The following is a 23,236-nucleotide window of genomic DNA, read 5'->3' on the forward strand; positions in this document are numbered from 1 at the left end:
GTGCAGCGAGAGGCAGAGAGGGTCCCAGATGTGAACTCACGCATGTGTGCTGTGTCTCCACTCTTCCCTCTTTGAGGGCAGTTGGATTCCTTCTCTGTCACCCCCTCTGTCACTGTCTCTCTCTGGGTCCCTTGATTTCTCACTGTCCGTGTCCTTGTCTCTCATTTGCTGTTTTGTCATCTCTCTCTCCCTCTTGATTTCCCCATGTCAGTCTGTCTGTGGTCTCTCCTGCTTTCTCTTCTCCCATCTCTAACTCTATATTTCTGTCTCTCCTACTGGCCTGTCTCTCCCTCTCTGTGTCTCTGTCTCTCTCCCTCTCTGTCTCTGCAGGGGTTCTCCTCCCCTCAGCCTGGGAAGTCCCCGAAACCTGTGGGCCTCACCCAGGACCCAGGAGGCACGCAGGAGCGAGAGAGGCCAGGTGAGTCAGCAGGAAGAAGGACATTCCTGCCGATTTTCTGTGATTGTGCACAGCCAGGCACCCTGCCTGCCCTCTCCCCTAACACATCACTGGACCTCACCGGAGTGTGTCACTTGACAGAGAGACAGAGAGAACAAGTCTGAGAGAGACATAAAATCTGAAAGAGGCAGAGAAACAGAAAACAGATACAGAGACACAGAAAGAGAGGTACAGAGAGAGCGCGACAGCATCAGAGAAGGACAGGGATTGAGAGAGACAGAAACAAAGGAAAAGAATGAAACATGGAGACAGCAGAAGACAGACAGAAAGACACAGAAAAAAGAGAGACAAACAGAGATTTGGGGAGACAAGAGCAGTCTGAGGAGGAGCTGGGTGAGGTCCAGGATAATTCCCTCATTCTTCAAATAAAAGAGAAAATTGTACTTGAGACTGGTGACATCATCCAGCCAGAAAGTGGTAATTCCAGACCACATAGCCATGTGACCCCCAAAACTGAGCTTTCCTTTCCCTGGGATATGCCTCCCACCCTTCCCAGACCCATGTCCCCAGCTGGGAAAAGCAAGGATCAGTTGCCCTGGTCACCCAGGAGCAAGTGGCCAAGCTGGATCTCAAACTGGCCTAGACCAAAACCCCAACATTCTATTTCCCTGCCACACACACATTAACATTTCATTCAGTCTTCACGAAAACCCCGAGAGGGACCCCCTTTTCCCCATGAGGAAACTCAGACTTGGAAAGGTTTCTGTTGGTTCAGTGACCCAGCTAGGGAGTGGTCAGCATGACAACCACTGGCCTCACACTTATGATGAGTCTCCCTTCCCACCTCACAGAAAGGAAACCAGGGCCAGAATCTATAGTTGGGTGCAACAACAATACTAACGACAGTTCCAGCTTCTCATCGAGCACCAAGCACTGTGGCAAGCACCTTGGGTGCATGCTTTTATGTTCCAAGCACAGGAAGTGAGAGGGAGGCACTTATCTTTACTTTCCAGATAAGAAGGTTGAGGCACAGGGGCATTAAGTAACCTGCCCAAAGCCACACAGTTAGTGAGTAACTGGAATTTGAGTCCTCACAGTGTAGGGCCAGCCTCCACACTCTTAAGCCCTACTGCCTCTTAGGATAAAGGGGTTTGTTCGTTTTTTTTTTCTGTATTTTTCTGAAGCCGGAAACGGGGAGAGACAGTCAGACAGACTCCCGCATGCGCCCGACGGGGATCCACCCGGCACGCCCACCAGGGGGTGACGCTCTGCCCACCAGGGGGATGCTCTGTGGGGGCATCGCTCTGTTGAGACCAGAGCCACTCTAGCGCCTGGGGCAGAGGCCGAAGAGCCATCCCCAGCGCCTGGGCCATCTTTGCTCCAATGGAGCTTCAGCTGGCTGCGGGAGGGGAAGAGAGAGACAGAGAGGAAGGAGAGGGGGAGGGGTGGAGAAGCAGATGGGCGCTTCTCCTGTGTACCCTGGCCGGGAATCGAACCTGGGACTTCTGCACGCCAGGCGGACGCTCTACCACTGAGCCAACCGGCCAGGGCAGGAGAAAGGGTTTTTTTTTGGAACTTTTCTACCTTATATTTAAATGATTAGCTTAAGGCTTCGATGAATAAGTAAAAATGACAAGAGTTTCATCATTAGGATAGTGGTAGAGGTAGCTACTCCTTACTTGCTGCCCATTATGTAGCTCCCTTCCCAGTTCTGTTCCAGCCACACTGGCCTCTGGGCTATTCCTAGAAGGTCAGGCATGCTCTCACCTCAGGGCCTTTGAACTGGCTATTTCCTCTCTGGAACTCTTCACAGACTATTTGCCTGACTTCTTTCCTCATACGTTCAGTCTCTGCTCAAACGCCACCTGCTCAGAGAAGCCCCCCTGGATCACCCCACTTACACTGATTGCCTTGCCTGTACCTTGCACCTGCTTCAACCTGGCTTGTTTTTATCCATTTTATTTGTCACTGCTGACACAGTCCTAGATTAGATAACACATATCTATTCCCCATTTTGCTTTGTTTTTTGCTGTGATCCAGTCCTGGACCAGTGCCTGGCACTTAGTAAATATTGAAGGAGTTTGTTGAGTCCCCCACGTGGGCAGCAACTGTTCAGGCTCTCGCCTGCATTAAATTACTCTGATTGATCAGAACCATCCTGAGATGAAGGGACTATCTTATCTTTTGTGTTTTATTTCACTTAAAAAAAAACTTACTATGAATCTTTACAAACACACAGAAAAAGGAGACAAAATTACATATAAATTAACTTAATCTGATGGATACAAATCTTTTGCTATTTTGCCTTTCTTTTTCCCTAAAGTTTATTAAAGTAAATACAGACATCAATGACATTAACTTCTAAATATTTCAGTGAGTTTTAAAAGTTAAGAACAATTTCCCCACATAACCATAAAACCATTGTCATAACTACACTATGCACTTTTTGGCTGAAGTGTTTTAAAGTAAATCAAAGATATTATTTCAAGCCCAAAAAGTTTAGCATTCATCTCAAAATGATAAAGACATTTTCCCACATAACCACAATACCTTTGTCCCTCCTAACAAAACTTAAAAAAAATACTGTTATCTAATAATCAGCCACGAATTTCCCATCGGGACCAGTTTTAATCTCAGGGATGAGTTCACTCGCCCAAGATCGCACAGCAGAAAGAGGCAGAGCTGGAATTTGCACCCGCGAGCTGGGGACAGAGACGTGACCACTGCCGCGTGAGTCAGAGCAAAGCCAGCCCCCTTACTCCGCGCTGGCCACGCCCTGGTAAAGGAAGTTTGGCCGGGGTGGGGGTGGGGGGTTTGGGGAAGGAGGTGGGGCGCCCACGCATCTAGGGCTGACTCGCTCTTTCGCAAACTGTCTGGGAGGAGCCCCCGGGACCACAAAACGCTCTCCTTCCCGGGGCCAGACTCAGAGGTGCAGGGAGCCCGCGCACAGGAGCTGCTGCCGGACATGGGCGTCCCGCTGCTGCTGCCGCTGCTGCTGTTGGTTCAAACTTGCATTCCAGGTAGGGGCTGGGTCCCCAGCACCCAGCTGGGAACTGGATCTGAGGGCGAGGAAAGGAGGGAACGGGAAAAGAGGGAGGACTCGAGTCTGGCGAGCTGGAGGTGGAGTAACAGTTCTGCTACCTGCAGCTGCACGCGGCACTGTACCCGGTACACAGTAGGTACTCGGGAAATAGCAAATAGTTGGGCGAAGGCATTTTAACAATAGCCGCCGTTTCGTGAGTGCGCTTTTTATTCCAGGTCCTCCTAAACTCCTTACTTACTTGCAATTTCGAACTGGGCACACAGAACTGTATTTTAACTCTGTTTCACACAGAAGGAAACTGCGGCGCAGAGAGGTTAAGTAAGTGGTCCGAGGTCACACAGCCAGTCCTTGAGTCCGTGGAATTCTGATCACTGCAGGGGCGTCCCACTGCTCTCTCCACTCTGTCGAACCCCTCTCCCCAAACATCGGCAGAACAGCGCATTTTACACAAGGTCCACAGAGAGTCAGGCTGAGCCCTAGCCAGATAGCCGGGTTCGTTAAGAGTGTCATCCTGATGCTTAGAGGTTTATGGTTCGATCCCTGGTCGGGGCACATGCAGAAACAGGTTGATGTTTCTCAATCGTGCTCTCGCTCGCTCTGTATCCCTCTCTCATCAATAAAATTTAAAAGATTAATCAAAGAGAGTCAGACTGAGCGTTCCTCGAGGATGCTTCCCTTTACCCCCTAGCCACCGAACCCTCTCACCTCCTTTCCCTGGCAGATGTAGAGGGGAAAGAGTTGGCAAAAGTAGAGGAAATAGAGAAGGAACTGAATCAGGGCGGGCTAGGAGGTCGGGAGTGGTTTGGGGTGAGGAGTATTCGTCAGTGAATAACCCGGAAAACTCTCCCAACCGTTGGAGATCAAGAATGAGTAATGACTGTTGGACACCAAATTTGGGGGTGGAGGGGCAGGGAGCCACAGGGGATCCTGGTGGGCAGGGAACAGGCCTTGCAACCGGGCCAGCCTGCGGGCTATAGCCTCCGGGAGGAGCTAGGGGGAGGGGAGAGAACCTGGAGGAGGGAGGGGAGAGAGCTGCGGGGAGGGAGGGGAGAGAGCCTCGGGGAGGGAAGGGGACACTCGAGGGGAGGGAGGGGGACAGCCCCGGGGAGGGAGGCGGACAGCCGTGGAGGCAGCTGTGAGTGCCGCCAGAGTTGCGGTCAGAATCTCCCGAGGGTTAACGGGCGGGGTTAGAACTCCGGGAGGAGCACTGGGGAGAGGCTTTGGAGCGGGCAGAACCCGGGGAAGTGAGTGTGTGTGTGGGGGGGGGTGTAGTTAGTAATGGGCAGGGGGAACGGGGATGAAAGGTCAAGGTCCCAGAGTCTGGTGAGGCGGGTCGCCCCTGGGAGAGCGGGCAGAGTAGACCGAGGGGTGGGAGGGCTGGGGTGGCAGAGCTGGAAAGTCAGGATGGACAGAGAGGGTGGAGCTAGGTGGGACTCCCAGGGTTAGGCCCGGCACACGGACAGATTTCAAGGGAAAAAGAGCGAAGGCAAGATTTTCGGGAAGGATTTGTGGGCAGCGATAGAATCTGAGGAAAGGTGCAGAGATAGAACAAGGAGCTAGAGAGAGACCAGAAGTGGGGCTGATCTGATCTCAGCGTTGGGCTGGCGGAATGTGGGGCACAAACCTGAGGGCCCAGGGTTTGGAGACCTGGTCCCGGTATTGGGACATCAGGGCGCCAGAGGGGCATCCTGGCGCAGAGCTATAATAAACTCTCCTGCACAATTTGAGCTTGCTATACTAACAAAGTCTAACCTATTCGGGTACTCTCTCCTCCATGAGACAAACCTTTCTATATACTTAGACAATGTAAAAAAACAAACAAACAAAAAAACTCTCCCGTTGTCTCCTCCTTCTCCCTACAGCCACCTGGGGCCTGCGGTGCATGCGCTGTACGAGGACCGGGAACTGCCAGGTGGAAGAGTGTGTCCCCGGCCAGGATCTCTGCAGAACCACGGTCCTGCGCACATGGCAAGGTAAGCTCCCCCACTTGGGAGCCACAGGGAATACCAGTGACCAAGAAACCTGTCCCACCAGCGATCAAGAAAATAAAAAAAAGAAAAATAGAAAAAAAGAAAAAAAAAACACAAGGTGACTCTGTTTTATTCTCATAACATTTAAAAGTCTGACAATTGGGGTTGATGAGAATGTGAAGCTGCAGGCCCTGCTTTTAGGGGGCCAAATGGTGCAGCCACCCCACAGAGCGATTTGGCGATATCTAGTGTGTAGATGGAGATTAGAGTACCCTACAGCCAGCATTTCAACTCCTAGGAATACAGAAACACCAAAGAACCCTGGCTGTATGTGCCCTGGGACACATGTATGAGAATGTTCTTAGCAATAATGTATATGGTATGGAAAATTGGAAACACCTTGAAGTCACTCGGCAGCAGAGGAGAAAATTATGGTGCAATCACATAACGCAATAGTATGCAGCGCAGCAGTTTAAATGGGGAAACTAGAGCTGTGGGTATTAATGTGGATACATCTCAAAAACAGAAGGTTGAGAGAAAAAAAGCATGTTGCAGGGTATGATGCCTTTATATATAAAGTGTAAAATATGTCAAACAACAGTGTGTGTTGTTCTGCATAGAATGTGTGAGAATTACCTACTCCAGTGGTTGGCTCTGGACAGGACAATAGGGAATGTGATGGGGGGGGTAGCATAAGGCTTTCACTGTACTTTTTAGGTTTAGTTCACTTTTTAAATATTTGAAACAAATTTAGCAAAATGCTAATATTTTATAAAGTTGGGTGATGAATATACAGTATTTATTATCATTCTCTTATACTTTTGGGTGAGTTTAATGCATTTTCATTAAAAAATTTCTATTAGAGGCATCTCCCCACTAAGATCACTAAGCTGGGAGGGGGAGGTAGATGGATCTAGAAGGTCCCAGTAATAGTGTAGGCTCCCTGTGGGGATGTGCTGAGGGGGGTTAATTCTAGAAAAGACAGGGTTGGACCCAAACAAGAGTAGAGGCTGGGGAATCAGCCACAGGAATGGGTGACCTTAAGACCAGGAGTGTTTGAGGCTGGTTGGGCCCAGGGGAGCCTGTAAGGTGACAGAGATACATTCTGCACAGAAAGTGAAGAGCTGGAGGTGATGGAGACAGGCTGTGCCCACTCAGAGAAGACCAATAGGACCATGAGCTATCGGATTGGCATGCAGATCATCACGCTGACAGAGGCTGTGTGTGGCTCGGATTTGTGCAACCGGCTCCGCCCTGGTAAGTAGGACAGCCCTTGCCAGACCCAACCCCAGACTGTCTCCAACTCAACCCCATCGTCATCCCGGTCCTCTCCTCAATCCTCTGACACCCAACCCCAACTCCACACCTTCCCCAAGTCAAACCCTTTCTTAACCCAAACACATTTCCAGCCCAACCCCATTCCCAACCCCAACTTGGCCTCACCTCCAATCCTATCCCCAATTTCATTTCACCCCCAACACTCTCCAACTCAAAATCATTCTTATTCCAAACATTTTTAACCCCATCCCTAAATCAACTCCATTTTATCTCAAACTGTCCCCAATCCCAACCACAAACTCCTCCCCATCCCTAACCCTGTCCCTTCCCATATGTGTTTGTTTTGATGGGTGTTATGTGTAAGATGCAACACCTACCCTTAAGAGCTACACACACATTCACCCACCTGAGAGGTAGATGTGGTATCTCAATGATGATTTGTCATCTAACTTTTGCGATAGGACAGGGAATGGTTCAAACGATAAGATGCTAAGGGACCAGGATACAAAGACCAGAGTTACCAGAGACTCAAATTGCTTAAGGAAAGTCAAAGAGAAGAGTATCACAGGCTTCTGTGGCTCAGAAAGTTCCCTAGAATAGATGGTCCTTGATTTGGGCAGGGAAAAAGAATGGGAAGAAAGTTCCGTAAGTCCTTGTGTTGAGTTTCGTAGCTTCAGGCTCTGGTCAGTTTAAGAAAAAGACTTAGAAAGGTTTCAGCCTAACCAGACGGTGGCTCAGTGGATAGAGAGTCAGACTGGGACGCAGAGGACCTAAGTTTGAAACCCTGAGGTCACCGGCTTGAGCACAGGCTCACCCGCCTGAGTGTGGGGTCACTGACTTGAGCACAGAGTCACTGGCTTGAAGTCCAAGGTCGCTGGCTTGAGTAAGGGGTCACTCGCTCTATGTAGCCCCCACGGTCAAGGCACATATGAGAAAGCAATCAATGAACAACTAAGGTGCTGCAGCGAAGAACTGATGGTTCTCATCTCTCTCCTTTCCTGCCGGTCTGTCTCTATCTGTCCCTCTCTCTGTCTCTGCTTTTCTCACTAAAAGAAATAAAAAATTAAAGAAAGAAAGAAAGAAAAGTTCCAATTCCCCAAGTGTTCACAGAAGAGGAAGGGCGGGGAAGGCATAGATCACTGTTGGAGATAGTCAGACAGAAATTCTTCTTTCTGGCCATAATGAGGAAGGAAGCTGGTGTAGGCCAGTCCACTCGCAATGCCGTCAGTAGAGGAGAGCTTCTGTTTACTCTGCCTCTTTCTATTTCATCTGTCCTAAGCTCAAACATTTATCTGTTGGTGGGAACTGAAGTAGATGTTTGTTTTCAAGGAAGTGATGAAAGAGAACATCAGCTTCCTTTCCTGGCTAGACATGTTTAAGGAAAGCACTAATAATTGAGTCTGAGTAGGGCTTCTAATAAGAGATAATATTCAAAATATTTAACAATATCGATCAGTACAAAAGGCATTGATCAATTGGAAAAGACCTCTGGAGACCCCCTGCTGGGCCTGGTGTTACAAGCTGATGAATCTTGGAGACATGAAGATTCTAAAGAAAAAGTTGGCAGTGGTCAGGGGTCCACCAGAGAGAGAGCTTGGGGCAGCAGCTGTCAATTTAGAAATTTAATAACTGACATGCCTCTATCAGTCCCATTTCTACTGCGACCTTACCCTGCTTGTGGTGACTAGAACAGTGGGTTAGAGCAGTGGTCCCTAACCTTTTTTTGGGCCATGGACCGGTTTAATGTCAGAAAATATTTTCACGGACCGGCCTTTAGGGTGGGACGGATAAATGTATCATGTGACCGAGACAAGCATCAAGAGTGAATCTTAGATGGATGTAACAGAGGGAATCTGGTCATTTTTTTAAAATAAAACATTGTTCAGACTTAAATATAAATAAAACAGAAATAATGTAAATTATTTATTCTTTCTCTGCAGACTAGTACCAAATGGCCCACGGACTGGTACCGGTCTGCGGCCCGGGGTTTGGGGACCACTGGGTTAAATCACATCCTGTATGGAAATGATACGGGACATTGCAGTGACCAAGACAGCCTTGGTCCCTGCCCTGGTGGAGCTCCCAGTCCAGTGGAGGGAAGGGTGTGACAGACCGATTGCAAGAGTAATCAGAGCTGGGAGCTGGGGAGCACAGGCAGAGAGGTCAGGACCATGAGAGAGGGGACAGAGACCAAAGGGGTCCCAGTCATGGGGAAGCACAGTCCAAAACTGTCAGGACTGAGATGGGGGAAGCAGAGCCTGGAGTGATCAGGGCTGCAGTGAATGTAGGGGCTGTGAGACCCTCGAGGAGATACCTGACTCAGGTTAGGGAAGGTTTCCTACAGGAAGCAACAGCTAAGCTGGATCTTGAGGGATGAGTAGGAGTCAGACTGTTAAAAAGACAGTGGAAAGGGTTTTCTGGGCATAGGGAGCAACAGATACAAAAGTCCACAAGTGGATAGAAGTATAAGTATGGCTGGATGCAGGGGAAAATGGGGCCCGAGAAGCTGTTGAAATTGGCAGGGTCATATTACATAGGGCTTTCCAGGCTGTGGTGTGGAATGTAGACTTCATTTGGAAAATGATGGAAAGATGTTGTGATGGAGGGAAGTGATGATGGAGGGACGCGGTGATGGAGGGAAGTGATGATGAAGGGACGCGGTGATGGAGGGAAGCGATGATGGAAGGAGCAGTGATGGAGGGAAGAGGTGATGGAGGGATGTGGTGATGGAGGGAAGCTATGGAGGGAAGCAGTGGTGGAAGGATGTGGTGATGGAGGGAAGAGGTAATGGAGGGATGTGGTGATGGAGGGAAGAGGTGATGGAGGGATGTGGTGATGGAGGGAAGAGGTGATGGAAGGATGCGGTGATGGAGGGATGCGGTGATGGAGGGAAGAGGTGATGGAGGGAAGAGGTGATGGAGGAAAGAGGTGATGGAGGGAAGAGGTGATGGAGGGAAGAGGTGATGGAGGGAAGAGGTGATGGAGGGATGTGATGGAGGGAAGAGGTGATGGAGGAAAGAGGTGATGGAGGGAAGAGGTGATGGAGGGAAGAGGTGAAGGAGGGAAGAGGTGAAGGAGGGAAGAGGTGATGGATGCGGTGATGGAGGGAGGAGGTGATGGAGGGATGCAATGATGGAGAGAAGAGGTGATGGAGGGATGCGGTGATGGAGGGAAGAGGTTAAGGAGGGAAGAGATGAAGAAGAGAAGAGGTGATGCGGTGATGGAGGGATGCGGTGATGGAGGGAAGAGGTGATGGATGCAGTGATGGAGGGATGCGGTGATGGAGGGAAGAGGTGATGGAGGGAAGAGGTGATGGAGGGAAGAGGTGATGGAGGGATGCACTGATAGAGGAAAGAGGTGATGGGGGGAAGAGGTGATGGAGGGAAGAGGTGATGGATGCAGTGATGGAGGGATGTAGTGATGGAGGGATGCGGTGATGGAGGGAAGAGGTGATGGAGGGAAGAGGTGATGGAGGGAAGAGGCGATGGAGGGATGCACTGATAGAGGAAAGAGGTGATGGAGGGAAGAGGTGATGGAGGGAAGAGGTGATGGAAGGATGCGGTGATGGAGGGAAGAGGTGATGGAGGGATGCGGTGATGGAGGGAAGAGGTGATGGAGGGATGTGGTGATGGAGGGAAGAGGTGATGGAGGGATGCAGTGATAGAGGAAAGAGGTGATGGAGGGATGCACTGATAGAGGAAAGAGGTGATGGAGGGAAGAGGTGATGGAGGGAAGAGGTGATGGAGGGAAGGTAGGAAAAGAGAGACCAGCTTGGAAGTGGGTGAGACTGTCCAGGTGAAGCCAAAGGTAACTGCATTAGAGCGCCAGCCCTGCAGATGGAGACACGTGGATGGACTTGGGCGCTACTTACCAGGAGATGAGCAAGGTTTAGTGATAGATTACACACAGCAGAGCTTTTGTAGTTCTGGTCATGATGGAGTTGATTGTATTAGACTAACCCCCACCAATGACAGCTAGGAAAGTTGTCAAGTGAACAGGTAGTGGAAGTCGCTGGAGGGCAGCAGATGAAGAGAGGAAGTTGAGATACTATGGTCTTTGGACTAGGGAAGCACAAGAGTTGAGTTCCACAGACAAGCTGGAATTTTCCCTGAGCGCCTTTCCAATGTGGGGCTATGATGGGGAATGGAACTTGAATGGAAAGAGATTGTCACTAGGCCAAGAAGACAGAGGCAGAGTCTGGGGCTGCCAGAGTGTCTAGAAAATGAGAGGCAAAACCCTGGAATACTTGGAACCACAGAAAAGGGAGTCCCCAAATGTACAGACGACTTCCTTCAGGCATTGGCAAGCTATGCATGCATACGGTAACTCCAAGAAACTCAGCAGAAAACAGTATCTGGGAAGCTACAGAACTGAGCAGGGATTCCAGCAGGCACGGACGCTGGGGAGACCCAAGTTGCCAAGTTGGCAAGAAAGGCCTTGATAACCAACTCAGGCTTTTCTCCAAGACCGCGCCCTAGGAGTAGGGGCAAATCTGAATTGGAACAGCCCTGAAAAAGTCTGCTTCCCATCTTCAACAGAACCTAACCTTCTTTGGAAGAAGATACATCCTTTAGAGCCTTTACAAATTTTCATCTATAATGTCTGGCATCTAATCAAAACTTACAAAGTAACCTGAAGAAATTAAAAAGGACCTATTGACCAGAAAACCAAGAGAAAAATCCAACAACAGAAACAGACTCATAATGATTCAGATATTGGAGCTATTAGACAGGGAACTTTACAATAGCTATGATCAATCTATTCAAGAAAATAGAAGAAAGGATAAGTTTTAGCAGAACTCTGGAGTCCAATTTTTAAAAGAGTCAAACAGGAAATGTAAGACAGTGACTGAAATTAAGAACTCGATAGACGTGCCTAATAGAGATTAGAAGGAGCAGAGCCGGAGGATTAAAGAGCTAGCGGGCAGGGCAATAGCCTATCCAGACTGCTACCGGGATGTGCAGGGGCAGGGAGCCTACAGGTTTCTGCCCTGGAGGATGGGTGGGACCACCTCCGAGACGTGGAATTCAGGAAAAGGAGTTTCGGTTAGGGTATGTAGAGATTTGGGTGTTTGAGGGGTAGTCGGGGGCCTCCGGGCAGTTGGGTATATAAGTGTGGAGCTCAGAGAGAAGTCTTGCCAGGAGAGATTTATGAGCTCTCAGCAGGTAGATGGAGATGAGGCCGTGTCAATAGATAAACATTCACATGGGAGAGAGTGTGCAGCGTGAGAAATGAAAAGGGCCCAAGACAGAACCCTGAGGACCACCCACATTTAGAAGAGCAGCATAGGAGGAGTCCCCAGAGGAGAGCCCTGGGTGGTATGAGACAGCTATTTGGGCAATGATGGCAGTTCATGTTTTTATTTTTGTGGAATTTCCTGCGAGAAGACATGGGTTGTTGGCCTTTTAGTTACAGTATTTTTCTCTGGCGGGGGGAGGGGGGAAGATTTGGCCTTTGATATAATGGATTTACCTAATTACAGCTGCTGGCTTGCCAGTTGAGAGCCTTGGCTGAGACAGCCCTCTCATTTCTCTAAGACTTGGCCCAAACTCAGCTTGGCTTTCCGGGTTCAGGAAGGAGCAAGCATGCCAGGGTTGGGGACGGTGCCAGCCGAGGCCTGCACAGGGGAAGGAGCAGTGGATCCAGGGCGTAGTAATCCCTTCACTTGGCCTGACCCGGAAGGTTCACATGAGAAGCGAAGTCATCACAGATCAGTCAGGTGACACACTTGGGTAGTGTATTAATCATCTATTGCTGCATTACAAATTGCCCAAAAACTTAAAACAAAAAGAACATGCATTATTTCACAAATTTCTGAAGGTTAAGAATACGGGAGTTGGCTTAGCTAGATGGTTCTGGATCTTTCCTGTGGTTGTTGTCAGGATGACAGCTTAGCCGAGGTCATCTGAAGGCTCCCGAGGCAGCTTCACTCGCATGGGTCTGCTCGCTTGGCTTTGGCAGAGGCCTCAGTTCCCATCATACAGACCTCTCCATAAGGCTGCTTAGCTGTCCTTAGAACATGGCAACCAACTCCCCCTGGAGCAAGGGATCCAAAAGAGAGCTGGGGGACACTTGCAACGTCTTTTACGATCCAGCACAGGAATCACACACCGTCATTTCCACAGAGTCCTTTTGGTTGCCCAGGTCAGCCCTATTCTTCATGGGAAAGGACTGTACAAGGGCATAAATACCAGGAAGCAGGGATCACTGGGGGGTGTCCTGGAGACTGGCTACCACAGGGAACAATAGAAGAGTTTTAAGTAATTATTCAGTCACTCATTCATTCATTCATTCATTCATTTTTTGTTCAATATCCTCTCTGGCCCAGGCATTACCCTGGGTGATGTTGAGACACAGTAGTGACAAAGAATGGCCCTACTCTTTGGGGGCTCAGAGTCTACTGAAGGAAACAAGCCTGTCACCAGACAGGGATGACCCAGAGTAAGCATGGCTGGGATTGGGGAGCCCAGAGAGGCCCTGGAGATGACACCCGAAGAATGAGCAGGAGATGGTTAAGCAGAGAATAAGGGAACAGCAGATGCAAAGGCTAGGTGCTCTGGCATGTATATTTGGAGACTGTGGGAAGTTGTGTGGAAGTAGAGTCTGAGGGGCCAGTGGAGGGAGAGGTAGCCGGGACCCAGTCTGATGAGCCTTGAGTTCCATACTGAGAATTGTGGGTTTTATGCTGAGGGCACTGAGGAGCCCTGGAAGGATTCTGAGCAGAGAGGCAGGGTCAGAGTTGAGCATTAGAAACATCCTTCTAGGGCCACATGGGGATGCGCTGGGGCTGGGGTGAGAGTGGCGAGAATGCAAACCAGGAGGCCAGGGAGGAAGCTGGGTGTTGAGGGAGGTCTGAGCTGGACCTGGTTATGGGACTGGAAAGGAAGGAGCGAAATGGGTTCTAGAAAGATTCAGAAGGGCCAGGGCATGGTGATTGGCTGAAGAGTGGGAGAACGAGCTGGATCTCCAGGGCTCTCCTTGTGGACTCACCCTCTTGCCCCTCCCCAATCAGGCCGGGCTCGTACCTTTCCCCGAAGCCGTTACCTCGAATGTGTTTCCTGCGCCTCTTCAGACCTGAGCTGTGAGAGGGGCTGGGTCCAGAGCCTCCAATGCCGCGACCCCCAAGAACTGTGCCTGGAGGTGGTGACCCACCAGAACCTGGAAGGTGAGCCCTAACTTGCCAACAACTCTTCCTCTCTGCTTTGCTCCTCCCCAAGACTGGCTGCACTTAAATCCCCAAATAACAGGGATTTGAGCAAGTATAAAGTTCTCTTACACACAAAAAGTCCAGTGCTAGGAAGTCCCGGGCCACAAGGACAGTTCCACGGTCTCCGGAAACCCAGCTACTTTCTCATTTCCTACATATTGCTTCCATTCCCAGATTGCCTCGTAGTCCAGAATAGCTGCCCGAGCTCCAGCCTCATGTCCAAGTTCGAGGAAGAAGGAAGGTGAAAAGAAGGGGCAAAAATGGGGCCTCTCCTTTTGTAAGAGTTTTTCTTTCTGGAAGTCCCCTGAACCTTTCTACTTATATCACATTGGCCAAAACTTAGCTACATGACTGTACCTACTGAGGCTAGAAAATGTATCTTTTGGCTAGATTAAGGCTGGCCCGAAGACAATGAGGGCCCTTTAATGAAGGGTGAAGCAGAATGGACAGATGACTGTTGTGGTGGGCAAACCCCGCCTCAGCCCTTCATTGAAAATCTGACCTCTCGGCCCTGGCTGATTGGCTCAGTGGTAGAGCGTCGGCCTGGTGTGCAAGGGGTCCCGGGTTCAATTCCCGGCCAGGGCACACAGGAGAAGCGCCCATCTGCTTCTCCACCCCTCCCCCTCTCCTTCCTCTCTGTCTCTCTCTTCCCCTCCCGCAGCTGAGGCTCCATTGGAGCAAAGATGGCCCGGGCGCTGGGGATGGCTCCTTGGCCTCTGCCCCAGGTGCTGGAGTGGCTCTGGTCTCAACAGAGCGATGCCCCGGAGGGGCAGAGCATCGCCCCCTGGTGGGCAGAACGTCGCCCCCTGGTGGGCGTGCCGGGTGGATCCCAGTCAGGCGCATGCGGGAGTCTGTCTGACTGTCTCTCCCCGTTTCCAGCTTCGGAAAAATACAAAAAAAAAGAAAAAAAAGAAAATCTGACCTCTCTGCTCTGCCCCCCACAGGGAGTCCAAAGGATGAGCCTCACTCCCGAGGCTGTGGCAACCTTCCTGGCTGCCCAGGCCCTACCGGTTTCCACAACAACCACACCTTCCACTTCCTGCGGTGCTGCAACACCACCAAATGCAATGGGGGCCCAGGTAAGGGGCCAGAGAACCTGCGTGAGGCCTGGGATCTTGATGGGCAGGTGCGCTCGGGGACATTGCCGCCCTCTGTGAGGGAAACACGCCCTCTCTAGGTCTCTGTTTCCTCCTCTGAAAGGTGGGCATCGCAAGCGCTTCCTCAAAGGACTTTGTGGGAATTCAATGAGTCTATCAAACTTCACCAAGACCCACACTTGCTGCTTCCTATATCTTTTGATCCATCCACTGCTTACCACCCTAGTTGAAGCCACCATGACCTCTTCCTTAAATTGTTACAGTAACCTCCTCTCTGGTCTCCCTGATATAATACAGCCAATGTGCAGCACAACAGCAAGAAAGATTTTTGTAAACATATATGAGATCATGTCACTCTCCTTCCTCAAGCACTTTAACGACTTCCCCTTGCTCTTAGAATAAAATCCAAAGGCCATACTATGCCCTATGTAATTCCTCGCCCATTTGCCTCAAGGTCTTCATTTAGTTTCTACAACTGCTGAATGCCACCCTGCCTCATGGCCTTTGCACGTACAATACCCTCTTCTAGAAACATGTCTCCCTGAAGAGTTCAGCTGACTGGCTGTTTCTCACTCGGGCCTCAGCTTTAAAGTATCATCCTCAGTGAAACTTTCCCTGTCTCTCTCCTTCAGTATAATCTAGATCCATTGTGTTACTCTGTCTTCATAAAACAGTACAGTCTGACACACTTTCCGCAGTGATGTAAGAGCTCTCTATCTTTAAAGTATGGTTGCCACCACCACAAATAGCTATGGAACACTTGACATGTGAACTGAATTTTGAATATTATTTCATTATTATTAATAATTAAAATGTTGATGCAATCACATGTGGCTAGTGACTACCAATATGGGATGGTGTCGTTCTAAATTGTAAGTTCTCTGAGGGCAGGGACTTTTTCATCTTACCCAGCGTTTGCCCAGTGCCTGATCAGAAAGGGGCACAAGAATTGAGAGAGAGTATGTCATTCCAATGTCAACCACAAGGGGGCGTCATAACACCTTAGGCTCAGAGCTGCCTGTCAAAGCAAGGGAGGAGGACGCCCTTCCCTACACCCCCACCCTGTGTTAATTTTGCTTATCTCTTATCTTCTCCCAAGTCCTGGAACTTCAACACTTGCCACTGAATGGCCTGCAGTGCTACAGCTGTGAGGGGAACAGCACCCATGGATGTTCCTCTGAAGAGATCTCCCTCACCGCCTGCCGAGGTCCCATGAATCAATGTATGGAAGCCACAAGCACTAATGGTGAGGCCCTTTGGGAGACTGGGAGAGGACACTATTGAGGAGGGGAGGAGGTCTGCAAGAGGTCGTCGACTTCCAGTTTAGCTGGACTTAATTGAGGTGTATCTTCCTATGGGACTGCAAGGTCATCGGCTTGAATGTGGGGGTCGCTAGCTTGAGCATGGGGTCATAAACATGATCCCATGGTTTCTGGCTTGAGCCGAAGGTTGCTGGCTTGAGCAAGGGGTCACTCGCTTTGCTGGAGCCCCCACTCCCACCCCCAGGCAAGGCACACATGAGAAAGCAATCACTGAACAACTAAGGTGCCGCAACAAAGAATTGTTGCTTCTCATCTCTCTCCAATTTCTGTCTGTCCCTCTCTCTGTCTCTCTCTGTTTCTGTCACAAAAAGTATATTTATTGTTTTACTTTAAAATAACAATTAAAAACTCATTACACATGAACATATTTTTATGACAAAAAAAGACTACATTTTCCAAAATGAAAAAATTTAACAAGAAGACTGGCATTGTTCTACAGTTTTGCAAATCTCTTTATTGTCTGGCTTGCTGGAAGACAGCTGGATCCTCGTGGCTGCTTCTGCATTCGGTCTGTTGCAAATCACACGTCCTAGTGGTTCTGGAAAACACCACTGCATACTCATGAGAGCAAAAAGCCAAATGATGTTTTATCATTATTATGAGAATAATTCTGACTTCACAGGTCTTCTGAAGCACACCTAGAACTTCTGCTTTTGCCAGGTTATGTCCATCACAAGGTGGCTCATCACCCAGTGAGAAGCTCAGGCCCAAGACCTGGGAGTCTCACAGTCTTCTCTCTCCTCAGGGCCAGGGAACGCACGCTACACAGTAAGAGGCTGTGCAGCGCCCTCGTGGTGCCAGAGCCTCCATGTGGCTGAAGCCTTCGGACTGACCCATGTCAACGTCTCCTGCTGTTCTGGAGATCGCTGCAATGACCCAATGAGAGATATCCACCTCCGCAGGGGGGGCGCCCCCCAGCCCGGCCCTGCCCACCTCAGCCTCACCATCACCCTACTTCTGACTGTGAGACTATGGGGAGGCACCTTCCTCTGGACCTAAACCCCACACTCTCCCTGCCCTGGCTGGATCCAGGGGACCCTTCGCCCGTCCCTCAGCTCCCAGCCCTGATGACTTGCTGTGTGACTTCAGGCCAGTGTGCTGCTCCCTCTGGGCCTCAGTTTTCCCAGCTGTAAAAACACCTGTCCCATAGAATTATAAGAAGCAGAGGAGAAAGCCGGAGAAAGGCTGCAGGCCAGCAGAAGAATTGTCATTACTAATTTTGTTGCAGCTATTGTTATTATTAATTAATATTTGTTTTATTTAATATTTTATACTTATATAAAGATATTTCTACCAATGAATAGGGCCAGGTCTGCTCTTCTCCGTAGCGTCTATTTTTCAAAGGATGTATGGGGGGCACTCCTCCTCCGGCCCCTGGCATTAGGGGTCACATGGGCTCAGGCATTCGAGGCTCCCACCTTGGGAACAGTCTCATGTGGCCTTTACCCTGAGTTGCCTCTACATCTCATTCTGGGCTCTGAATGCAACCTTCGTACTCACCCATCTAAGGACTAACCTCCCAGTCACTTCTCCCAAACTGCAAAAGTCAAGGCTATTCTGTTGTTCTATGGAGACATGCCCGCCTTTCCTGCGGGCTGAGGTGCGAGATGTGTTGGGGAGAACCTGCCTGCCGGAACTCCCTCGATGCACTGCAGTGAGGAACAAGGACGGCACTACATTTCCCCTGATGCCCTGTTGCCAGGAGATAAAGTCTGGACTCTATTTCCTAGGGTCCCCTCAGACTGGCTGACAAAATCGCAGAGCTGCCATTTCAGTGGCACTCTTGGAGCACAATATTGAAGAGTTCGTGTTTTCTGTGGTTCACGGAAGCAACCCCACAGAGACAAAATTACATGAGCCCTATAGCAAATAAAAGAGATACGTCATCTTCCATGGTATTTGGGGCTAGGTGAGGAGCAGGGCTTCTTTTTAGGACCTCGTAGGAACACATATCTCCAACTGTCAGTTTGGTGGCTTAAAGAGACAGGGTCTGTGCCTCTACCTCTTGAACATGACAACTTTGATTAATTGACTCTGGTAGGAGTTGTGCCACGCCATGTTCTGGGCTGGGCTTTCAGGAGCTGTCTGGTTCTGGGGAAGCCAGCTGCCACGTGCAAGTTCTCCTACACTGAGACTGCCAGGCCGTGAGGACTCCCAAGCTGCTCGTGCACAGATGCCATATGGAGAGAGAGTCACAGATGTTCCAGCCATCTCAGCCCGGGCACCAGACAAGTGGGCGAAGGAGCTACCTTGGACATTGCAACCCCAGCAGATGTCTGTGCAGGAGAAGCAGGAACCCCAGCTGTTCTCATTTCCTAGGGCTGCTATACTAATAATTATTACAAACTGATAAACAGGGTGGCCTCAAACAACAGAAATTTATTCTCTCAGAGTTCTGGATGCTGAAATCCAAACTTGAGGGGCCGGCAAAGCCATGCTCCTAAAGTCTCCAGGAAGAAGTCTCTTCCTAGCTTCTGTGTGCAGCTGACAATCCTCTGCATTCATTGGTTTACAACTACATCACTCCCAGCACTGCCTCCATCGTCACATGGCTTTCTTTGTGAATGTGGCTATGTGGCTCCAAATCTCTCCTCCCCTTATAAGGTCACTAGTCATGGGTTTAGGGACCCATCCTAACCTAATATGACCTTACCTTAACTTAATCACATCTGCACAGACCCTATTTCCAAATGAGGTCACATTCATAGATCCTAGGAATTAGGACTTAAACATGTATCTTGACAGGACACAATTCAACCCACAACACCAGTTCACAGCCAGAAGCAAGGTTTCAGATCTATGGCTCCCATGAACTACCCATTCATCTCCAGCTGTTCAAGCCAGCCCATCTGGGCCCCGGGCCACTGGGGAGCAGACACGCACTGATCCTGCTGTGCCTTGCTGAAATTCCCGACCCACAGAATTGCAAAATTAAAAAGTTCTGTTTTTACACCAGTTCTGTTATGCTGCAGCGGTTAACTGGAACAGTCCTTTATTTGTTTGTTTGCTAACTCTCCTCATTATAATCTCCATTAAGGGCAAGGCCTTTTATTGCTCACTATTGTCTTCCCTGTGCCTAGAATAGCACCTGGGACATGGCAAGTGATAAGAGGAGGGAAGGAAGGAAAGACTACATCTTCTACACTATCTTACAACAAAAACTGGGCTAGGGCCTGACCAGGTGGTGGCGCAGTGGATAGAGCGTTGGACTGGGATGCGGAGGACCCAGGTTCGAGACCCCGAGGTCACCAGCTTGAGCATGGGTTCATCTGGTTTGAGCAAAGCTCACCAGCTTGGACCCAAGGTCGCTGGCTCAAGCAAGGGGTTACTCGTTCTGCTGTAGCCCCACGGTCAAGGCACATATGAGAAAGCAATCAATGAACAACTAAGGTGTCACAATGAAAAACTAATGATTGATGCTTCTCATCTCTCTCCTTTCCTGTTTGTCTGTCCCTATCTATCCCACTTTCAGACTTCCTCTCTGTCTCAAAAAAAAAACAACCAAAACTGAGTTAGGACTCTGTCTTGCGTGATGCCCTACAGCACAGATGATGACATTTTTTGAGATGTTCCATAGTTTAAAAAAGTTTTTTTTGTGAGAGGGACAGATAGGAACAGACAGAAAGGAAGAGAGATGAGAAGCATCAATTCTTTGTTGAGGCTCCTTAGTCTCCTTAGTTATTCATTATTGCTTTCTCATATGTGCCTTGACCTGGGGGCTACAGCAGAGCCAGTGACCCCTTGCTCAAGCCAGCGACCTTGGGCTCAAGCCAGTAACCATGGGGTTATGTCTAAGATCCCATGCTCAAGCCAGCGACCCCACGCTCAAGCTGGTGAGCCTGCACTGAAGCCGGCGACCTCGGGTTTTAAACCTGGTTCCTCTGTGTCCCAGTCTGATGCTCTATCCACTGCACCACCGCCTGGTCAGACCCATAGTTAAAATTGAGGCTAGTTTCACCTTTGTCATGATTCCCTCTGACAGAAATTGGAGGCTAGAATTACATCCACCATAGTGTCCTCTGGCAGAAATTGGAGGCTAGCACCACGTTTCCCATGATGGTTTTCAGCAGGAACTGAGACTAGGACTGCATCTCCCACGAAACCCAGTGGCAGAGATTGGAGGCTAGGGTTACACCTCCTATGATGCCCCACAGCAGATATTGAGCTAGGGATAAACTCCGCATAATGCTCTACACCAGAACTTGTAACCAGGACCTCATTATTAATGGCTCCTGAGATTTTGTTCAGGGATCTCACTTGCAAGAAGTAAAATCTATTTAAGCTGACATAAGCAAAAATGACAATGTTATTAGAAGATTAGAATCCAGGCAAAAGCAAGATCTCTAGGCCTCACTAGGGACAGGAAGAAATTGAAAAGCTGTGTATGAAAGTAAGGTTGTCTCCCTTTTGTAAAAGCTCTCTGCATCTCTGTCTCTGTCACTCTGCCTCTGTCTGTGTCTCTCTCTCTCGACTGTGTGACTTCTCTCTTGTAACGCAGGAAGCCCAGACTCAGAAAATCAATCTGGTGTTGTTGTGAGGTCCCGAAGGAAGCACAAGGAGGACCGGATGGAGAAGACACAGCCTTCATTACTTGCATGCGGTGGTAGCACTGATGGCGGCAGGTTGGTGACAGCCCCTCACCCCAGCGAGGGCGGCCAGTTATACAGCTAAGCCCTGGGCAATTGCTCAAGCAAAGCTCTTTGTGTGCAAGCCAGCAGGTGAGCAGGGGGTAGGGGAAGGGTATGTGCCATTCTGTGTTGTCCCCCTTTGTGCATATCTGGTGACTCAGTGCCACTGTTCTTAGTAAAACCTTACAGTTGACCATAGCACTACGTGGCTGGGGAAAGGGAAGGACGATATCCAGTATTGGCCCTACACCTCATGGGCTACTATTTTATTTTTTCTGTCACTCTACAAACAACCTTTTTTTGCTTCACACATAGTAGCCAACCAAAGATGCCCTTGAAGTGTCAAGTAGCAAAAACTACTGGGCCCCAGTTCTACATTTTTAGCAGACTCAGATGGGGTACAGTTTGGGTAAGGGCTCTGCCTGTGACCACCTGTGCTACTATGGCTAGAGAAGTTCACATCAAAGCACTGCATATTGCCTGACCAGGCAGTGGCGCAGTGGATAGAGTGTCGGCCTGGGATGCTGAGGACCTAGGTCCAAAACCCCGAGGTCACCGGCTTGAGCACGGGCTCATCTGGCTTGAGTGCAGGCTCACCAGCTTGAGCAGGGGGTCACCAGCTTGAGCATGGAATCATAGACATGACCCCATGGTCACTGGCTTGAGCAAAGATTCACCGGCTCAGCTGGAGCCCCCTGGTAAAGGCACATATGATAAAGCAATCAATGAACAACTAAGGTGCCACAATATGAGTTGATGCTTCTCATCTCTCCCTTCCTGTCTGTCTGTATATCACTCTCTCGCTTGCTCTCTCTTGCAACAACAACAACAAAAAAAAAGGCGCTGCATATAGCTGTTCAGGTTGCAAACAGGCATCCACTGCTCCTGCAGTTCTTGTGGCATGCAGCTCACTCTGCAGGAGTGGGAAAGCAACCTCTGTGAGAGAGAACTTATCACAAGGATGGGGAACACTGGAAAAGAAAACCATCACTTAGAATGTTTTAATTTGCAAGCGGGGCTGCCTGCCTGGATTCACAGGCAGTATGGTGACCAAGGTTGTATGTAACAGGACACACAACTCAAAATGATTGAAACAGAGGGGAAACTGATGATCTCAGATAACAAGAGATCATGAGTTAGAGCGTTTCCTGAGTTGATTAGTTCAATGCTTCCACTATGTCTTAAGGAAGTCACTTGTCCATCTCCTGGTCTCAAGATGGCCACCGCAGTTCCAGACATCACACCCATATTCAGAGGCAATAACAAAAAAAGCCATCTCTACTTCAGTCTCTTTTTTATTTTTTTCTTTTTTTTTATATATATAGGGTGGGGAGAAGAGGTGGAGGAGGGAAAAGCACTGGTGTGCTCCCAGGAGTGAGAGCTGCCTCTACTTGGGTATCTCTCTCTCTTTTTTTAATTTTTATTATTATTTTTTTTACAGAGACAGAGAGAGAGTCAGAGAGAGGGATAGATAGGAACAGACAGACAGGAACGGAGAGAGATGAGAAGCATCAATCATCAGTTTTTCATTGTGACACCTTAGTTGTTTATTGATTGCTTTCTCATATGTGCCTTGACCATGGGCCTTCAGCTGACCGAGTAACCCCTTGCTCAAGCCAGCGACCTTGGGTTCAAGCTGATGAGCTTTGCTCAAACCAGATGAGCCCGCGCTCAAACTGGCGACCTTGGGGTCTCAAACCTGGGTCCTCTGCATCCCAGTCCTACACTCTATCCACTGTGCCATCACCTGGTCAGGCTCTTTTTTTAATTTTTTAAGAATTTATTTTAGTGAGGAGAGCGAGAGAGAGAGAGCAGGAAACATCATCTCCCATATGTGCCTTGACCTAGTAAGCATGGGGTTTCGAACCAGCGACCTCAGCATTTCAGGTTGACACCACCTCATGCCAGGCAGAGTCTCTTTTTTTTTTTTTTTTTGTATTTTTCTGAAGTGTGAAGTAGGGAGGCAAAGAGACAGACTCCGCATGCACCTGACTGGGATCCACCCTGCAAGCCCACCAGCGGGCAATTTTCTGCTCATCTGGGGTGTTGCTCTTTTGCAACCAAAGCCATTCTAGTGCCTGAGGCAGAGGCCATGGAGCCATCCTCAGTGCTTGGGCCAACTTTGCTCCAATGGAGCCTTGGCTGCAGGAGGGGAAGAGAGAGACAGAGAGAAAGGAGAGGGGGGAGGAACGGAGAAGCAGATGGGTGCTTCTCCTGTGTGCCCTGGCTGGGAATCGAATCCGGGACTTCCACACACTGGCCGATGCTCTACCACTGAGCCAACCAGGCAGGTC

At 49.5% G+C, this 23,236-nt stretch overlaps 1 protein-coding gene and 1 pseudogene across 1 annotated transcript; both read left to right on the forward strand.

Moving 5' to 3' along the window:
* Nucleotides 1-3,256: 3,256 nt before the first annotated feature.
* On the forward strand, nucleotides 3,257-17,615 carry PLAUR (plasminogen activator, urokinase receptor). Its single transcript, XM_066271887.1, is given in 8 exon segments — nucleotides 3,257-3,417; nucleotides 5,303-5,413; nucleotides 6,524-6,667; nucleotides 13,701-13,853; nucleotides 14,840-14,974; nucleotides 16,092-16,238; nucleotides 17,060-17,217; nucleotides 17,219-17,615. Coding segments are annotated over 8 exon segments (960 nt in total). The 5' UTR covers nucleotides 3,257-3,362; the 3' UTR covers nucleotides 17,276-17,615.
* LOC136332861 (small nucleolar RNA SNORA28) lies at nucleotides 5,144-5,246 on the forward strand (annotated as a pseudogene).
* Nucleotides 17,616-23,236: the final 5,621 nt, after the last annotated feature.

Source organism: Saccopteryx bilineata, chromosome 3 (assembly GCF_036850765.1).
Source record: "Saccopteryx bilineata isolate mSacBil1 chromosome 3, mSacBil1_pri_phased_curated, whole genome shotgun sequence".
Lineage (NCBI taxonomy): Eukaryota > Metazoa > Chordata > Mammalia > Chiroptera > Emballonuridae > Saccopteryx > Saccopteryx bilineata.